This window comes from Euprymna scolopes, chromosome 40, assembly GCF_053919585.1.
Source record: "Euprymna scolopes isolate OS-2025 chromosome 40, ASM5391958v1, whole genome shotgun sequence".
In the NCBI taxonomy this organism is placed as follows: Eukaryota; Metazoa; Mollusca; class Cephalopoda; order Sepiida; family Sepiolidae; genus Euprymna; species Euprymna scolopes.
The window spans coordinates 11,854,826-11,874,709 of record NC_136521.1 but is presented as its reverse complement, the minus strand read 5'-3'; the positions used below and the strand labels follow the sequence as shown (position 1 = coordinate 11,874,709).

General features: G+C 34.9%; 1 protein-coding gene across 1 annotated transcript in view; it reads left to right on the top strand.

Annotated features, from left to right (window-relative positions):
• LOC145265366 (zinc finger MYND domain-containing protein 10-like) overlaps positions 1-19,884 on the top strand; it is a 124,696-nt gene that overhangs the window by 81,124 nt on the left and 23,688 nt on the right. Inside the window, exons 7-10 of the mRNA XM_080121151.1 lie at positions 7,701-7,801; positions 12,787-12,872; positions 16,635-16,724; positions 18,793-18,918. Of these exons, the coding sequence (XP_079977277.1) occupies positions 7,701-7,801; positions 12,787-12,872; positions 16,635-16,724; positions 18,793-18,918 (403 nt within the window). The remainder of the gene's footprint in view (positions 1-7,700; positions 7,802-12,786; positions 12,873-16,634; positions 16,725-18,792; positions 18,919-19,884) is intronic.

Genomic DNA, 19,884 nt, shown 5'->3' with positions numbered 1-19,884 from the left:
TTTAGAAATCGGTTTAGAGTTATTTCCTCTGGGCGCCATCTGTTGGATCAAACAAAATATTTCCCTTCAAAAACTCTCTAAACTGCGGCAAATTACGTTTAATACATGTTTACAAAAAGAAAAAAAAGCCAGTTTTTTCTTGAACTGCTACCCAAATTATACCTCTGCTTAAAAAAATAATTTTTCCTCTAGTCTTCAAAAATTTTTAACTGGGAAAAAAAAGCCAGTAAAGTGCCTTTTACAAAAAAAAAAAAAAAAAAAAAGCCAGTGAAAAGAATTCCATTTTTTTCTAAAACTTTTCGCAAGTCACGCACGTGTTTGAAAGGTTTATTTTGCAACATTATGACGTCATAAGCAATCGTGGCCGTGTGGGCAAAATAGTTTATCCGTAAGTTTTTTGCCTTCTTCTCTTTCGCGTTTTACGTTCGAGCCCGGACACAGCAGCTCATTTATTTATTTTCTTTTTTCAGTTACATGGGCACTCCCCTCTATTTTGATTGAAAGAAAAAAATTTTTATTTATTTAAAATTTTATTTATTTATTTATTTATTTATTTTTGATTGAAAGAAAATTTGTTTTGATATATTTAAATTTTATTTTATTTATTTATTTACTTTTTGGAGAGGGAATAGTCCAGCACACGAGCAACAAAAAGTGCTCAATGTCCGAAGAATAGCTTCTTCTCTTTGTATCCTTTCTGCCGAAATATCAGGTGAAGAGGGGGTGTCACATACTTCTTTTTGGGGGCGATTACATTTTCATATTTTGTCCGTTTTTCTATTTTTGAAATTGTTGTGGGGGTATCGATGTTGCACACGATGAAAGTGATTAATATCCTTAATATAGCAGGTGTTTTCCAAACGGAACTTCATGTCGACCCGGGCAATCTCGGGTATCCATGCTAGTATATACATATATAATATACATAATATCGTGTAGTTTTATATGCGTCAAAATTGTTTCGTAATCATTATTAAATGGTTACAAAACAATCATAATGCATATGAAAATACACGATATGATATTCTCATTTTATATTTTGTTGTCTTGATTTTTGCAAAAAGATTACAATATATATATATATATATATATATATATATATATATATATATATATATATATATATATATATATATATATATGAACAAATAACTCTTTAATATTTATAATATATTTTAAGTTTACCATTTTGATTACCTTGTTAAACTTGTAATTTTTTATTTTTATATATATATATATATATATATATATATATATATATATATATATATATATATATATATATAAAATATACTAGCGTGGATACCCGGCGTTATTTTGAAAAAAATCCAAGTTCGGTTGCTTATTTTAAAACTGATGAACATTAATCAGAATGGACTTTTTCTGGGCATTCAACCTAAAGCACAACGGTTCGCACAAACCGGAAATATATCAATTGTAAACAATCACAGCATTAACTTGAGCAAAGCCAATACAAAAATAAAATAAAGATGTTAAAACAATAAAAAATAATAACACGTATGCAAATTTGTTTCCATTAATAACCTGAATCGTTCAACAACGGTAAGACGGATTCCACTAAAGTCAGAAATACTAGAATTAGATTGGACAGCTTTTGACAGAAATAACCTCACAGCTAAATGTGTAGGTATCATTGATATGGTTGAAGTTCTGTGACTTGATTCGTTAGTGATTTCTTCAAATAGATTCAGGAACTGAATATTTTTTCAAACAAGTCCCAGTTGGTAAGTTGTTAAGGTAGGAATCTTATCAGGGTTACATCTTAAATGAGTTTGTTTATTCAAATTAAGCTGATCCTGTATTTCAATTAATTTGCTAATTGCTAATAGAAAGCGATTAAGGTGAGAAACTGTATTTCTATTGGATGCAATTGTTGTCTTCACAGCCTGAGTTACAATGTATGATAGTCATTCTAAATCACATTCTCTGACACCACCAACCATATTTGTTTCTGAATCCCACAAGACTAAAAAATTTTATTGAAAATGTTATACTCATCCAGAACATTGTACAATTATTACTGCACCTGTGTGTGCGCCAGGGAATGGAACCACTCTATGCACAGCTCTGCGCTGTTCAAAGTCAATTGAAAGCCAATGACCTGTCAAACTCAGAAAGTGAGCATTATTTGTTGTAGCTGTCTAAATGTCTGTAGTTCATAAAATGCTATTAATTTCAGTAAGAGACAGTTGATTTTTTGTTTTACTTTTGTAAATATACTAGCATGGGTGCCCGGCGTTGCCCGGGTGTTTGGAGGTGTATGCTGAGCAAAAAAAAAAAAAAAACCCGTAAATTTTTTTTACTTTGACCCCTATTATGACCCCTTAAAATGTATTGTTTTGAGCTCAAATCGTTGAATTTTGACCCCTTAACAGCCAAATTTCTGGCCGAAAATGAATTACAAATATTTTCCCAAATCTCAGTACCCATTATATCAAATTTCGATTCTGTAGACTGCAAATTAACAGAGTTATTGCGAAGGAAAATTACAGACATGTTCACTTTTATAGATATATATATATATAGATAGATTGAAAATTATTTTGCAGTGTAAAGTATTTTTTGATGGAATGCTGTAATTTGAACAAAGTTTTGCAATAAACCGATTAAATCCAATGTCAAAAGTTACAGAATATGGTTGAATACCAACAGCAATCATTTCTTTTATCAGATAATGGATCTCTTGTGACTTACGGTCATTAATATCACAAACTTTCTTTTTGGCCAATATTGATTCTATAGTAGTTTGGTGTTTTGCTGGAGGCTCGTAGTTGCTGCCAATTGTTTCTGGAATGTCTGTCCCTGAATATTCATTGTTTCTTTTTCTTATCTGCAACTTTTGTTTCTTCTGAATGAACATTTCTAAGATGGTTTAACATATTAGTCGTTGTAAAAGTTTTTGCTGATTTGCCACCTTTTGATGTGATGGGTTGGCATAACTTGTAGGCAGCTGTGTTCTTATTGTTGAGATCGACACCAAAATACTTCCAGTGTAAAAATCAAGATTACTTTATTATGTACTAGCAGGCCGTCTGGCGTTGCCCAAATACACTTCAATAATTTATGCAGATCTCATATTTATTATGGAACCAATTTTCCATTATATTGTACCCAATGTAGTATTGATTTCAATAAATATGACTAAAATCAAAACTTAGAAACCTCCAAGGCGTGTGGGCCTGATCTCATCCTTGCTATACTAATTAAGAAATGCTCAGCTAAGCTAGCCCGTACACTTTCCAAGCTCTACGATAAATACCTCGCTAAATCTTATTTCCCTTATAGCTGGAAGATGACTTCTGTGGTACCAGTGTACAAGAATTCTGTTGAAAGGACTGACCCTCTCAATTATTACCTTCTCAGTCTCCTCCCCCTTTTTGCTAAAATCTTTGCGACCTTAATTAACCAAGCACTAGTCCATCACCTAGCAAAAGCAAATCTTCTCTCTGACAAAGAGTATGGATTTACGCAATGCCGTTCTACTGCAGATATTTTAAGTCATTCTTATTTTTGGGATTGTCATCAAACTACTTCCAGCAGAAACTGGTTGCCATAATCGTTGAAGGTTGTTGTCAATATTTAGTTAATTTTTTTACGCATTTAAATTACTTATGTCTGATATATATATATATTTTTTTTTACATGGGGGCCTACCGCTTATCAAGGCCAAGAGGCCACTCGAGGATAAGGGTTAATAGATGTATATTAGTCATTGTGATTTTAGCATAGTAAACATTTTGTAAATTGGATTACTTAGGGGGATGGTTCATAAGAACTTGTTCACGTCGGACTTGAAGACAATCAGATTGTAGTCAGCCGGAAAGCAGGCAAACGGAATAGAGTTCCACTGGCGAGCAGTTCTAAGAAAGAAGCCCTCTTCATGGAATCTACCTTTAGGTGTAGGCACGGATAAAGAGTGTGGGTAATTGTTGATAGTAGTTCTGGAAAGACGAGTGTTTTTCGTTAAAGTCTGCTGACGGGGGGGGGGCATAGATTGAAGTTCAGATGAGCACCTGCCATGAAAATAACGATAAAGCAGGGACATGTTCGCTACGTCTCTTCTGTGAGAAAGGGGTTGCAGGGAAGAGAAAGCGCACCCCCCCCACTAAACTACGAAATCTATTTTGAATTCTGTCAAGATAGGATAAACTGCTTCTAGCAGTTACTACCCAGATCTGGCAACAGTACGTATCGTTGGCCGAACCTGGCTTTTATATAGGTAGAGAATTGCATCAGGAGTGAAATATCTACTGGAACGGTAGAATGATCCCACCATCTTTCCATCGACTTTGGCAATTGATTTGATATAGGTGTTCCATTTCAGATCGGGAGTAAAGGTCAAGCCCAGAAGCTTGTCAAAACATGAAGCCTCACCAAGACGAGGGCCATTCATTTCGATTGATGGCAGCTGGGCAGCAGAGCGTTGATGATATAAAGATAGGAGCTTGGTTTAAGATGCATTAAAAGTAACCAACCACTTCTTTCCCCCATTGTACTACGTGCTCAAGATCAGAGGAGAGAGAGTCAGAGAGAACTTGGTCGTTTATGGTCTTCAAAGTGCCTCCATAGATGGTAGTGTCGTCAGCATAATTAGTAATTTATTTCAATAAAATATAGATTATCTAAACCAGAAAAATAAAAGTATATATGTAATGATGGCAAGAGTTAAAAACTGAGGAACAAAAATATGACTGCTGAAGATGCTTTATTTTCGGTTCACAGATCGTCACAGTTTACTGTTACAATTCCTCCACATGTAAACTGAAAGTAATAGTTTTTTTGGACAGTGATGTAAAGTATAAAATAATGATGGTGATTCCATAGGAAGAGAAAGGAGGGAATTCTTCCATATGCTTACATCTATTTGCCTCAAATTCATTGCAGTTCTAAAAGCCTACATACTAACAGCGCATCATGCCTGTTATTTTGTATTATAAGCAATGCATGTCCCTTCGATTAAATTTCATTGGCAAGCAAAAAAGGGAGTTAACTTGTCTTCATTTACAATATAATTTAATTAATATTAGTCTCATTTATGACAACAAAATTTGCTGATAAATCAGCATTAGAAAACCTATTAATCGGCTGATTAATCGGCAATTGGCCGATTATCAAAGGCCGATTAATCAGTAATCGCCATTTTCCTAATTGGTACATCCCTAATATATATATATTATTTTTAAAATATAATTATCCGCTGACACGTGTTTCGTCGTCTATGTTTTAAAAATAATATATATGCCGCTCCCCATTAAGGGGGTACCAAATTGGTGAATGGGAAGATTATTCCCAACAAGCATTTAGGTAAAAATGCACTTTTGTATAAATACTTGAATTCATTCAAGAAAGTATCGCTAACAAAAACATAAAAAAACATATATATATATATATACTAGCAGGCCGCCCAGCATTGTTCGGTCCTAAAATACGTTTAAATATGATATTTTGATTAATAAAGATTTCGTATCTATTATTATATTATATTAGATCTAGTATATAATAATGATTTAAAAAGTTAAAAAAAAAAAAAAATGACTCGTGCGCCACCACCGAAAATCGAAACCAAAACGCTTAGATTTACTCTTTTCTTTGACGTTAATGCCTGAGCTTTGGAGACATGTTTGCTGCAAGGCTAAAAATTAAAACATGAATTAATAGCCACTACGTTACACATGCATATTTGTAATGTTGTTCTTCGATCTTCACCTGGCTAATTACTTTTTTTTAATTTTCACACTTCTGAACTGATTTTCCCCGGCTAAAATGCAAAGCTAGAGTTTCGCATGGGTTCGAATACCCTATAACTTTCATGTCTGCAGACCGAAAACTGACAGAGGAGTTTGGTAGACAATTTTTTTTTTTAAACAAATATATATACGCATGCATAAATATATATAGAAAGACTTTTGTGTTTGTTTTAATCTTTTTATGCAAATATAAATCATGTAGAATACCTGTATGAATATAATTACACGTAATACTTTATTAAAGATATATTAGTGTTGGAACGATTAATCGGAAAATCGGAATCTGATAAATTTGTGCATATTTTTTTTATGCCAAAAACGATTCGTTTAATTATCTTTTTTTTTTTTTTTTTTTTTGTTTCTTTTTAGTTTGTTTAAAATAAAATCTTCCACTGCCGGTGGTAATAATAAAATAATAAATATTTATTGATTTTTCACTAAAGTCTATAGATCACCACCTATAAATGTTTTTTTTTCTTTTACTCATGTTCCCTCCTTACAAAGCATATCGCCAATTGGACATAAGGGGCTACTATTTGGGGTCATGTCGAGGAAAGATTAACAAGATATTTGTTTATGTTACGTTTAAACTTCTGCATATGAGTACAGCCAGGGAAGCAGGCAGCAGGAAGGAATTCCAAAGTCTAGCTGTTCGAGGGAAGAAACCATTAGAATAGAAAGTTTTCTGGCATTTAGGGACATCAATTGTGAAGGGGTGAGATCTTATTGCTAAGCGGGTTTGTTTTTACGTTTTAGAAAATTTATGCACATTAAGCATGTATTGGAAAAAAATTACTCTATTTAAATATTTAGAGATTTCTAAAGAATCGGATGCGGTAATTTAGCACGGAAAAGTATTGGAATCATACCATCACTAATATATATATATTGTCGAACTGGACATTGAAACAATTGTAACATAAAATGAAATACACTTTTCGTTACCATCAACACCTTGTCTTGAAGTATTAATGATCAATTATGAAATGTGATAATTTTGTAGCTTAACCCTTAATTCAACCTTTTTTTGGCTTAAAACCTATTGGTATATGAAAATTTACTGAATTACACGAACTCAGTATATTACATATAAGTCATATATATATCTGAACTCCAATCTCTGGTCCTCCCTCGCCAATCTTTCACGAAAAACACCCGTCTAGCTGAATCCACTGTGAAAAATTTCCCCCACTCTATATCTGTGCCTAAATCAAAACGCGGATTCCATGAACAAAGCTTCTTTCTTAGAACTGCACGCCTGTGGAAATCTGTTCCGTCTGCCTGCTTCCCTCCGGACTACAACTTGGATGTCTTCAAGTCCAATGTTAACAAATTCCTAATGAACCGCCCCCTTAAGTAAACATTTCAGCAAATCTCCTCACTAACGTAATGTACTTGCAATAACCCTTATCCCTGAGTGGCTTCCGGGCCTTGATAAGTGGTGATCACTGTTTTAAAAAAAAAAAAAAAAAAAAAATGTGTGTGCGTGTGATGTTGGCAATATTTTTTAAATATGTGCTACTCTTCAACTGTATTCATATGAATGTGGTTTTAGATGCATTAAAATTAACCAGCCACCTCTCTCCCCATTGTACCTAGTGATCAAGAGAGAGAGAGAGAGAGAGATTCAGAGAGAACTTGGTCGTTACGGCATTTTGAATTGTTGCCAATATATGGTATTGTCGTCAGCATAAATGTCTACGAATGATCTTAGGATGTGATTTGAGAGATCATTGATGCAGATCAGGAAGAGAGTTGGGCCAAGGATGGACCTCTGAGAGACTTCAGCATTAATACTGTGAGCTTCTGATTTCTGCCCATTAACCACTAGTCTTATGAATCTATCAGCGAGAAACAGTTTAATAATTGAAATGGTGTTAAAATATGTGCGACTCTTCGACTCTATTCATATGGATGTTTTCTCATCCTCAGGCTTTGTCTCATCATCCAGAGCCGATTACTCAACACGCACGATCTGCCTGTTTTACTGGTACGGCTTGTTGAAAATCCCCCGTGGACCAACCGCAGTAAAGGTTAGTTTTTTCATAAAATGTATTTTGGGGTTATAAAGATTATTTCATACTAGCGGAGTTACCTGGTGCTGACCAGATCTTTTGGATAACAAAAAGAGAAAGAAGTGTATGCAACATCTTTCTTTATTTCTTTTACCTCTCCCCCCACCCCTGATTAACTCATCCTCTCTCTGTCTCTCCTCCGCCTGTTATTTTTTTTACCCCACCCTTCCATTTACTAACTGATGCAAAGCAAAAAAAAAAAAAAAATGCAAGAAAGGAAAATTTTAAATTATTAGTAATTGATTGATTGTATGATAAAAAAAAAAAATAGTATACCTAATGGTGACTTCCGGTTTTGAAACCGGAAATTGACAAGCAGCATTTATTCACACATAAGTTTATGCCTATCATATTTATATACTCTGTCTACTTGAATTAATCTTATAGACAAAACAACTTTCTTTCACCTAGAACGTTCTTAGGATTACAACTCTTTGTTTCACTGTTTTAAGAAATTGTTAATAAAAATTATTGGAGTTCTGATTTTTTTTTTAGATGAGGGCTGATTGTTTATATTACTTATATAGTTATTATACACCAAGAATGGTCGGTGTAGCCTTCGACCTTCGTTAGGTCAAAAAGTCAGGACTAGCTGATCATATATGGAAAGAAAAAGGAATACACTACCCTTTGTGGATGGAAGTCAAAAAAAATTTACAGAGATGCAAGATGGAGAGTCAGACGACTCAAAGAAGCAGTACATATGCTAAAAAAAAAAATTACATGGAAAACCAAACATAGAAATTAACAGCGTATTAGAACATCTAATTGTAAGACAAACAAAAAATTTGTACACCTCCGTCCTTTAAATTTCAATGATACAAGGGAGATAATCCTCTGTCGAACTTTATGGGAGTTGTCTCACTTTTGTCAACTAAATTTTTTCTCATTTAAAAAACCACAGCCAAAAAAAAAAAAAAAAAAAACTCCAAGAATACAAAACCATCTACAGAGCCAGTAACTCTTCTTTTTTTTCCAAGATAATTACCAACATTTCGGACGAAGGTCGAAGGCTACACCGACCATTCTTAGTGTATAATAACTATACAAGTAATATAAACAATCAGCCATCATCTAAAAAAAAATCAGAACTCCAATAATTTTTATTAACAATTTCTTAAAACAGTGAAACATAAAGAGTTGTAATCCCAAGAACGTTCTAGGTGAAAGAAAGTTGTTTTGTCTATAAGATTAATTCAAGTAGACAGAGTATATAAATATGATAGGCATAAACTTATGTGTGAATAAATGCTGCTTGTCAATTTCCGGTTTCAAAACCGGAAGTCACCATTAGGTATGTTGTATAAGTGTTGAAATACTTTGTCATTGTTATTGTTGAAAATTGTTAAGAGATTGTTGAAATGTTATATTGTTGATAAATGTTATATTGTAAGCTATGGTGGAGGAGAGAGGGGAGTGAAATGTATGATGTTATGCATACATTTTTTTAAATACAGAGGGAGGAATGTTACACGAATGACCCGGTCTAAGCACAAATAACACTCAAGATGAGAACAATAGTCCGATGAAAACAAGTAATATAAAAACTATTGGGTTTTATAAAAACTACAATTCACAAGCAGTATTTATTAGAAAACAACCCCTCATCATATTCGTTCACGTTGTGTTTGGAAGAATTGCAACGTGGGTACCGGCGCAGGAACAAACAAACAAACAAAAGAAATAGAAATCTGACTTGGCATTTTTTTAAAGTGCAAATTAAATGCATTCGTGTTTCTTCCAAAACAACGTATTTCATTATTTCGCAAAAGACTTTTCGCACACACATGTGTACTTTTTAAAAGTCTTTCTGCTCGCCAACTCATGCTGGCCGTCAGCCAGCACTTTCTTGCCATAATATTCACACATCCATCTTGCCCGGTCTGCATTTTGCTTCTGTCCTCGACCACGTGGTGTATTTTTTTTTCCTTTTCTTGTGACACAAGCTTGCACACACTTGCTAATTTGCATACATGCTTTAACGGCTGCTGCTGCTAATATTTTCGCAAGCTAGCTATCTTATGGTTGCTGTTGATTTTTCGCACGCTCTGTTACAGAATTATTTGAAAATGTGAGAATGAATCATGCAGAAACTTTGCAAAGAAGTCATTCCAGCATTAGATTTTATTTCTATACTAGCGGGGGTACCCGGCGTTGCCCGAGTGTTTGTTTCCGGGACGGGGGGGGGGGAATTTTAAAAAATGTTATGGTAGGTAAGTAGGAAGGATCAAACCCGGAGTCATGAGTAAAAGTAGGAAAATAAAGTGTGAAAAAAAAACAAACATCTGCAACGTTAACAGTTCGGCCACCAAGAAAAGTCCATTCCAGTTGTTTAGGAAAATAAATAAATAAATAAAACGACTACGGTAGGTCGGCGCGAACGTGAAAATATAATGTGAATTGTCCAGCACGCTAACCACTACGCCACAGAGCACTGCAGCTTAGTTTAGTGATTTTAAATAACTTCACATGAAAGAACTACGAAGCCAAACCGGTGTTCTCTTCTCAACTGTTCCTTGTGAACGATCCCCAAACGGTCTTAAGTGGTGGCAGGGGGAGGAGGAATTTATTAGAGAGAAAATATTTTACCACTTCCATTGATCTTAACCGATTTTGGCCGTGACTTCTCAGCAGAAAAAGTATAGAAATCTAAGATTATCGAGGAATTTGAGAAATAATAAGCCTATAACACACCTCAGATATTGTTCTGCTGTTTGTGCATATTATATTTGCATGAAATATCTTAATTTTTAATCCTATTAATGTCAAAATCAGACGGGAAAAAATGAGTTCATTTTATTTATATAGAGATAAATAAAACATTAGATGCATCTATGGGGTGGCTGTGTGTAAATATTTAACTGATAAACTCTTAAACTACTGATCACATAACAGTCAAATTAAGAGAAAATAGTTATTATACACCAAGAATGGTTTCTAACAAATAAAATCTTTGTTTGGATGGATGAATAACGCGTACAGAAATATGTCAGCAAATTGCAATGCAAAATGTTCATTTCAACTTGCCGACATATTTCTATTTCTTTTGCACATGCGCAAATTCATTCATAGCTTGAAGTGATTTAATTTTAAATATTTCTTATCTGTCAGTAGCTCAAACGGTGGGGAATGCATCTGGAGTGCTAAATGTTTTGGTTTCGATTCTAGCTGATGGCATCCAAGTCATTTTTTTTTTTTTTTTTTTTTTTTAACTTTTGAAATTAGTATTGTATATAATACTAATTATATATTATTCAATAGAAAATTGGCTTATATTATATTCAATATAATATAATATTATAATATATAATATAATATTCAATAGAAAATTGGCTTTATAATAATAAATACAAAATCTGTATAAATTAAAATATATTTAAGCTTATTTTACGACTGGGCAAGGTTGGGCACTCTTTTTAAAATATTTTCAATAAGATAGTTTTAAAATATATTTTTTTTTAATTTCAATTTTAAAACATATTAAATTAACTATTTAAAAAATATTTTCAAGTCTGAAAAAACATTTCAACTATAAAGAAAAGTTTTTTATTTGTTAAAAATAAATTCATCTTATTAACCCTTATAATTGACTTTTAAATGTATTTCAGTAATGTTTTAATCAGACTGAGGAGATGTTTGCAGGAACATGTCATGTGCGCATTGTCTCTCCTCGGTTTCTCCAATATGAAGACTATAATGCTGCCGCTGCCCTGCCCACCGACAAAGCACACGTACCGCCGCCGCCATCTTGATTGCCATTATTGAGCAGCAGCAGCAGCTGCCACCAACCATTGCGTCAAGTGGGCGATCAACACAGACAGCGGATACACGAATCTGACTCTAACCCCCATTGCTACATTGGGAGGTGATGGTGATCTAGTGGTTAATGGCACGGACTGATGACCTGGGTGTCCCAAGTTCAAATCCAGTTCTTTCCACAAAAATCACTATCGCTTAGGATATTGCCAACCTTCATACGATCCCTCCCATAATCTGTATTGTCTTTCTGGAAAAAATTGTGACTTGAAAAATATCAGGGAAACCAATGCCAACAATAGAATCTTCGAATTTTTTTTTTTTTTTTTTTTTTACACAGTGATCACCACTTATCAAGGCCCGGAAGCCACTCAGGGATAAGGGTTATTGCAAGTACATTACGTTAGTGTGGAGATTTGATGAAGTGTTTACTTAAGGGGGCGGTTCATTAGGAATTTGTTAACATTGGACTTGAAGACATCCAAGTTGCAGTCCGGAGGGAAGCAGGCAGATGGAACAGAGTTCCACAGGCGTGCAGTTCTAAGAAAGAAGCTTTGTTCATGGAATCCGCGTTTTGATTTAGGCACAGATATAGAGTGGGGGAAATTTTTCACAATGGATTCAGCTAGACGGGTGTTTTTCATGAAAGATTGGCGAGGGGGGACCAGAGATTGGAGTTCAGACGAGCACCTGCCATGGAAATAACGATAAAACAAGGATAGGCTCGCAACGTCTCTTCTGTGGAAGAGAGGTTGCAGGGTAGAGAAAAGGGCATCCCCCACTAAGCCACGAAGTCTATTTTGTACTCTGTCAAGGCAGGATAGGCTGTTTTTAGCAGCTCCTGCCCAGATATGGCAACAGTATTCCATCCTTGGACGTACTTGGCTTTTATATAGATAGAGAATTGCATCAGTAGTGAGATATCTTCTGAAGCGGTAGAAGGATCCCACCATCTTTCCAGCGATCTTGGCAACAGACTTGATGTACGTGTTCCATTTCAGATCAGGAGTAAAGGTCAAATCCAGAAGCTTGTCAAAACACGGGGCCTCACCCAGACGATACGATATGATGATGAGTGATGTTTTTATTTTGAAATATGATCTTTTGTGTGTGTGTGTGTGTGTGTGTTATTTGGAAGCACTAGTATGGCGAGCAATTCCGTTAATTTCTTTGAGTTTCTTTTTCAGACACAACTTCAAAATACTATGATTGCAAATGGCACAAAATGAAATCAAGAGAAGAAGAATTCAAATTGACAAAACCTGAAGGACAGGCAAGTAAAACCATTTTTTCAAGTCCTATGTTGAGCCAGAGTTATCCCCCTTATGTATTTTCGGTATGAACACAAGATGGCGCTTCTAATGTGGAAGTTCTACCCAGGTGTGAAAAATTAGAACTCATTCTATTTTGTTGCTCTTTCTGCAAACTCCGACTTGATGTCTCCCTCACGAAATGACTGTTAGACTATGCTCCATCTATAATATAAATTTCACCTCACTGTTTAAATGTATGCATGTATGTTTGCCTAAAAATTTCGATAGAGGCGACGGATTTTCACGAGATCGGTATTGTTTTAAAGCTTGACCCTTCGGATGACAAATATCGAAAAATTAGCTAAAAACATTTATTCCCTCACTCTCAACCGGGCACTTTTCTACAGGGAGGGGTCACTTTTTTCGCTGATATTTTCGAAAGTCATCCCCTCTTTTCGATTGACTAGCCTTAATTTAAACCTACATCACTTCCAGTTTGGCGATGGGCGCAACAGCAAAGACGTTTTTTTGGTTTTTTTTTCACATTCTTTTCCTCCTTCACGGTACAGGTTCGAGCCTGTCGGCCTACTACCACTTTTTTCTTTTTTTTTTTTTTGCTCACCGCACACCTCCAAACGCCGGGCATCCAGGCTAGTATCTAATATGTGATATCCAGCATCTGGCGAAAGTTAAAAGACTGGTTAATCGAATGGTACTCGAACTACGGGGTCTTTGTCAAAAAAAAAACAAACAAAACTTAAGCAGCAAAACAAGATAAAAGATTTTGTCCTTGTGGTCAACTCGTCCTTCAAACCATCTAAACCTTTAATTCAGGCTGCATACAAAGATGACTACAATATGGTCGTCTTCAAGTCTAATGTAAACAAGTTCTTGATAAGCCATCCCTTTAAGAAATCCAATTCACCAAATTTCCACTGATTACTACGATATTGTTTCATCAAGTACTGTATACTCATTAACCCTTATCCTCGAGTGGCCTCCAGGTCTTGATAAGTGGTTACTCCTTTGTAAAAAAAAAAAATAAATGAATAAATCTAAGGAGGCAAAGCAAGACAAAATATTTCGGCCTTCTTGTCAACTCGTCCTTCAACCCATCTAAACATTCAGGCTGCACACAAAGCAAGAATCACTATTTCTCATTCAATTCTTCTTCTGTAAACTAAAATTTTTCTCTCCCTTTATGTCTCTCTTGTCAAACTATTCTGCTCCATATCTAATATGTGATATCCAGCATCCGGAGAAAGTTCAGACTGCCTACTTGAATGGTCTATGAGATCTGCCCTATGAAAATTGACTCAAAACGTTTCAACTTTTTGCTCCGTTGAGTGATGTCATTTTGACCTACAATATCTTCGATAGTCATATTGTTGATCGGTTAGAAGTTTAGCAGCTGTAAGGTGATGGACTAGGACTTGGTTTATTAAGGACTCAAATATTTTGGTGAAAAGTGGGAGGAGGCTAATGAGGCGACACTTTAATGGATCAGTTCTTTCGCCAGAATTCTTGTAAACTTGTTCAACAGAAACAGTTTTCCAGCAGTCAGGAAAGCAAGATTCGTTAAGGCATTTGTTGTAAAGTTTGAAGAGAACTGGAGCAACCCAGTGGAGCATTTTTTTAATAGTACTGTTGGGATGGAATCGGGTCCACATGCTTTTGAGGTGTCTAGGTTTTTTTATGATATCATGCACCTGAGAACGGGTGATTTTCAGATCATCCAGTGTGGCGTCTGTCTGCAAGGGAAAGATAGGAAGGACCTATTAGTTATTGCTGCACTAGAAAGAGCTCTACGCAGACAACACAAGTAACTGTTTAACCACTGATTTTTAATTGAACCAGAGATGGGTCGCCTTCTAAAGAAATTCTGGAAAATGTACTAAATACACCAACAACACAGCAATTCGAGGTGAATTTGGACAAGTGCTGGCCTACTATAACCTTGTTTGTGTAAACTTCTATCACTTTTTCTCTACATGACAATTGGAGCATGCTATTTTGGGTCCCCCGAGAAAGGAGGGATTGGACCGAGTAATTCACTCCTGTTCATCCACTATCGGTATTTAATTGCTTTCCGCACGACATCAAAATGTGATACAAGGTCGTTTTTAATGGGGGGGGGGAAGCTCCCTAAAAAGGAGCACTCTTGAAGTAGGCAAAAATAAAAATTGCCTTAATATAGAAGGGTTTCCCCTGAATTTACTTAAGTCAAATTAGCTTAAATGTAGCATCAGAACAGACACCACTTTGAAAATTTTATTTATTTATGAAAAATACAAAAAAATTAGGCACTAGGCCATACAAAGTGTTAGGGAGCTTTTTCCCCTAGAGCTGCGTGTCTGTGGAACACAATACCACAAACCTGCTTCTCGACTGACCACAACATGGTCGTTTTCAAGTCCAATGTGAACAGGTTCTTAAAGAGTCGCTTTTTTTACAATTTTTTATTACTATACCCATTAACCCTTCTCCTTGAGTGGCTTCCTGGCCTGATGAGAGGTAACTATATGATGCAAATATATATCTATCCAGCTCAGTTTTTTCTCTTGCTCTGATATTGTTATCAAAAGCCTACTTTTTTTATTGTTATTAATTTGCTTCCCCATGAGAACAATATGTGACACAAGGTTGTTTTTAATGTGGAGGTAAAACCTGCTCCCGAAAAAGGGGCACTCTGGCACTCTGGCAGTCGGCAAAAATATAAATTGCCCAAGTATAGAAGGGTTTCCCCTAAATTGACTTAAGATAAATTAACTTGAGTGTAGCATCAAACGAGATACTACATTTTTAAAAATTTATTTATTTCTGAAAAATACAAAAATAAATTAGGCACAAGGCCAAAGTATTAGGGGGGCGGACCTATGGTCATTCTTGTCATTGTACCATTATATATGTCTATCATTTTCCTTGCTAGAATTTTCAATCACCATAATACCACATTCACTCCAAGGGGTCATCCTACTTAAGATTCCCAAATCGATTTTTGGTCCCTCGACAAAAGGAGGGTGGACTTGTAAATTCTCCCTTGTCTGTTCGTCTGTCCACACGTTTTTCAATAACTACACCTTGGGATTTTTTAAATTTTGCACAAGCATTAAACATGATGTGAGTAAAAAAAAAAGTAACTGAACAGATTTTACGGGGAAAATTCCAGTTGTCCCCCCCCCCCTAGGAGTACCTTTCAGGTTAAAATGGCTACAATTGACATTTTTGTGCTTATTAAAAAAAAAATTGATGCCTTTCTGAAAAGTTGTAAGTAACTGATTTCTATATAATTTTGTTTGTCTATACTTCACAATAACTCTTGGGTGTGCTCCAGGGGCTCTTTTAGGGCTAATAAAAATACTCCATTTTTGGGGATTATGTTACCATATTTGTCCAAAATTTTCTGTTTTGCATGGTGCTGAACTCAAATTTAAATATGTTAAGATCTTGCGGACTTTTGGGGCTAAATGGGAGGGGGCAAATGATGGATGTAGTCATTTCTTTTTTTTTTTTTTTGCATGGTTCAGAACTCAAATTTAGATATACTAAGGCCTAATGCTGCACTGTTTGTTCATTTTCACCAGGATTTGACGTCCCCTAGGGACTTTTGGGGTTAAATAGAGGGGGGGGGACAAATACCGAACTTAGTCATTTTTTTTATGGCTCATTCACTGTGCACTCACAGAGGACCATGTATACTTCACTTGTTTTTTCTCCGTCCGAAGACCAGTTCCATTTTTCTCTCCCCTATTTACCTTCTGACCCTGTTGAAATCATTTCAGGTGTGGATTGCCTTATTTCACCTCCTAATGAATTCCAGCTGCCAACAGAAATACAATTTGAATTGCTACAGAAAGGATATCATTTTAAAGGTAAATATAGAACAATTAGACTTTTTAGCGTATAAAAAAAAACGGGCAAAAGTTAATGCTTTATGCCAACTTGATGGTTGAATATGAACAAACTTGTGTCCATTTTTGCATTAAACACTAATCGTTATTAATTCCTAACTCTGCTCCGAATGGATACTATAATACTTAGTTTGCTGCACTTTGTCATAACAAAGGTCTATACAAAATTCCAGTCAGATCGACCCAGTAGTTTCCAAGAAAAAGTAGAACGGACAGATAGCCTTTTAGTTGAATCATAAGACATTTAAAATTTCGAAAACAACTTTATTGATTACTAGCATGCCGCCCGGCATTGCCCGGTCATAAAATACGTATAAATATGATATCGTAATTAAAGCAGATTTCTTATTTATTATAAACAGAAATACTGTAACGTTAAATTCATTTAAAAATATAAAAAAAGAAACAAAAAGAAATTGAGACATGTGCATGCGAGTATTATGCTTTTTCCAAACGATTCACTTCTTGCAAGTAAAAAAAAAAAAATAATACTCAAGCTGAGATCGAAACCAAAACCTAAAGACAATGAGTCAAGTACGATAACCATTAGACCAACTTTCCACGACTTTAAAAAGTGTTTTCAAACCTAATTATTCATAAGTGTTTTCAAACCTACTTATTCATTGTATACATATACAGAAGCTGTCATGTTTCACGACCATGCATGCGCAGTCGTGAGACAGTTGACAAACAGATAAAAATCCAACGACCCCCCCTAAGTACCAATTTTCCAATTTTTACTCCTTAGCAGACCTTTTTTTCCAGATAAGTACAGATTAAAAAGTTTTCCACATGTTTTGAATACCTTATCAAATTTCAATCAGTAGATCAAAAATTCGTTGAGTATATAGGTTGAGAAGTGTCCTCAAACACACACATTCTCACTTTTATAGATAGATAGGTAGATAGATAGATCTTCGTTAGTATGCTCATATAACGAATGAGATGATATTGGAAAGAGTTTATAGGCGTAGACAGAGGATTAAAGACTGTAGAAAGATAGAGTTTGAAGTCTGTGTGTGGCGATAGCCATATTAGCTTGTCTTCTCACTGGCCTGGGGCCAGCCCAGGCGAAGTTGCGTTCCAACAGAGGAGTGTGTTCAGGGAAGAAATAGAGAGAGAATTGTCGTGGGTTTAACCTTTTATACACGTTGCCAGTTTGCCTGAAAGGCGGTCTTTGATTGGGTGTACTAGAAAGAAGTTGACTGCCACAACCAATCAGCAAGGATGTTATAAAGCAAACACTTTAAAACTCTGGAACCGCGAATGTACTCTGCTCCTGCTGCAACAAATACCCCCTGCCTGAATTTTTGTTTTGTTTTGTTCATTTGCCTCCCCACGAGGGCAGAGTTAGACACAAGGTCAGTTTTTAATGTGGGGAGAAGCCAGTTCCCCATAAAGGGGCACTCTGGTTAGTAACAAAAATAAAAAAATGTATCAGTCATGAAGGATTTCTCCTCCACTGACAGAGAACAAGAAATTGAAGTGCAGTATCTGAAGAACAGATACTACACTTTAATCTTGACCCGAAGGCCAATACGTATGTAACTCATGTGAGTTTTTGGCGCTTCTACAGAATTGGGACGAGATTCTATAGTCGATAAATGGAGTTTTCAGATAAGAAACAATGGTTTCTACTGATTTTTTTTCTTTGTCAATTCTAATAAGTTACAATGGTAGCTTCCAAATTATGCAGTCGAAATTGCTCGAATATTACTGAATTATTAAAAAAAACAACAACTTTAATCGTGTTAGCAGGTAAAAATTGCGGCCATCTTGTTTCGATCAAAGCGGAAAATTACCTCCCTTTTCAATTCTCCTGTGTTTTATGATCATTTTCATCAAATTCTATTTTTCGATTTTCGTAATTTTTGGATATAATCATGTTAAAAATATGAGGAATACGTAGATACCCTTTAGCGGCTCTTGGGCCTTGATAAGCGATAATCCCCTTGTAAAAAACAAAAAACAAACAAGAAAAACAAAGATTCAAGCAAAGTTTTTGTTTTTGTTTGTTTTGCATTTTCAGCTTCGTTCATACATGACGGAAGTTCTTGTGGATCAAATGCCAATCCTGCAAGAAATGCAACGATACTTGGAATATTTGGCACACATGGAACCGCCAGCCATCAAGAAAGATCTAATTCTCGAACAGGTAAGACAAATATCGCACATTCTTTTAATCCATGGCGAGGAATATACACATGCACACAGCTGCATGTTTAGTGCGATGTATAGATGCATAGATTATAGATGCATAGATATATAAATGCATAGATGTATAAATGCATAGATGTATAGATGTATAAATGCATAGATGTATAGATGTATAAATGCATAGATGTATAGATGTATAAATGCTTAGATGTATAGATGTATAAATGCATAGATGTATAGATGTATAAATGCATAGATGCATAGATGTATAAATGCATAGATTATAGATGCATAGATGTATAAATGCATAGATGTATAAATGCATAGATTATAGATGTATAAATGCATAGATGCATAGATGCATAAATGCATAGATTATAGATGTATAAATGTATAAATGCATAGATTATAGATGTATAAATGCATAGATGCATAGATGCATAGATGCATAGATTATAGATGTATAGATGCATAGATGCATAGATGCATAGATGCATAGATTATAGATGTATAAATGCATAGATGTATAAATGCATAGATTATAGATGCATAAATGTATAAATGCATAGATGTATAAATGCATAGATGTATAGATGTATAAATGCATAGATGCATAGATGCATAAATGCATAGATTATAGATGTATAAATGCATAGATGCATAGATGCATAGATTATAGATGTATAAATGCATAGATGCATAGATGCATAGATTATAGATGTATAAATGCATAAATGCATAGATGCATAGATTATAGATGTATAAATGCATAGATGTATAGATGCATAGATTATAGATGTATAAATGCATAGATGCATAGATTATAGATGTATAAATGCATAGATGCATAGATTATAGATGTATAAATGCATAGATGCATAAATGCATAGATTATAGATGTATAAATGCATAGATGTATAGATGCATAGATTATAGATGTATAAATGCATAGATGCATAGATGC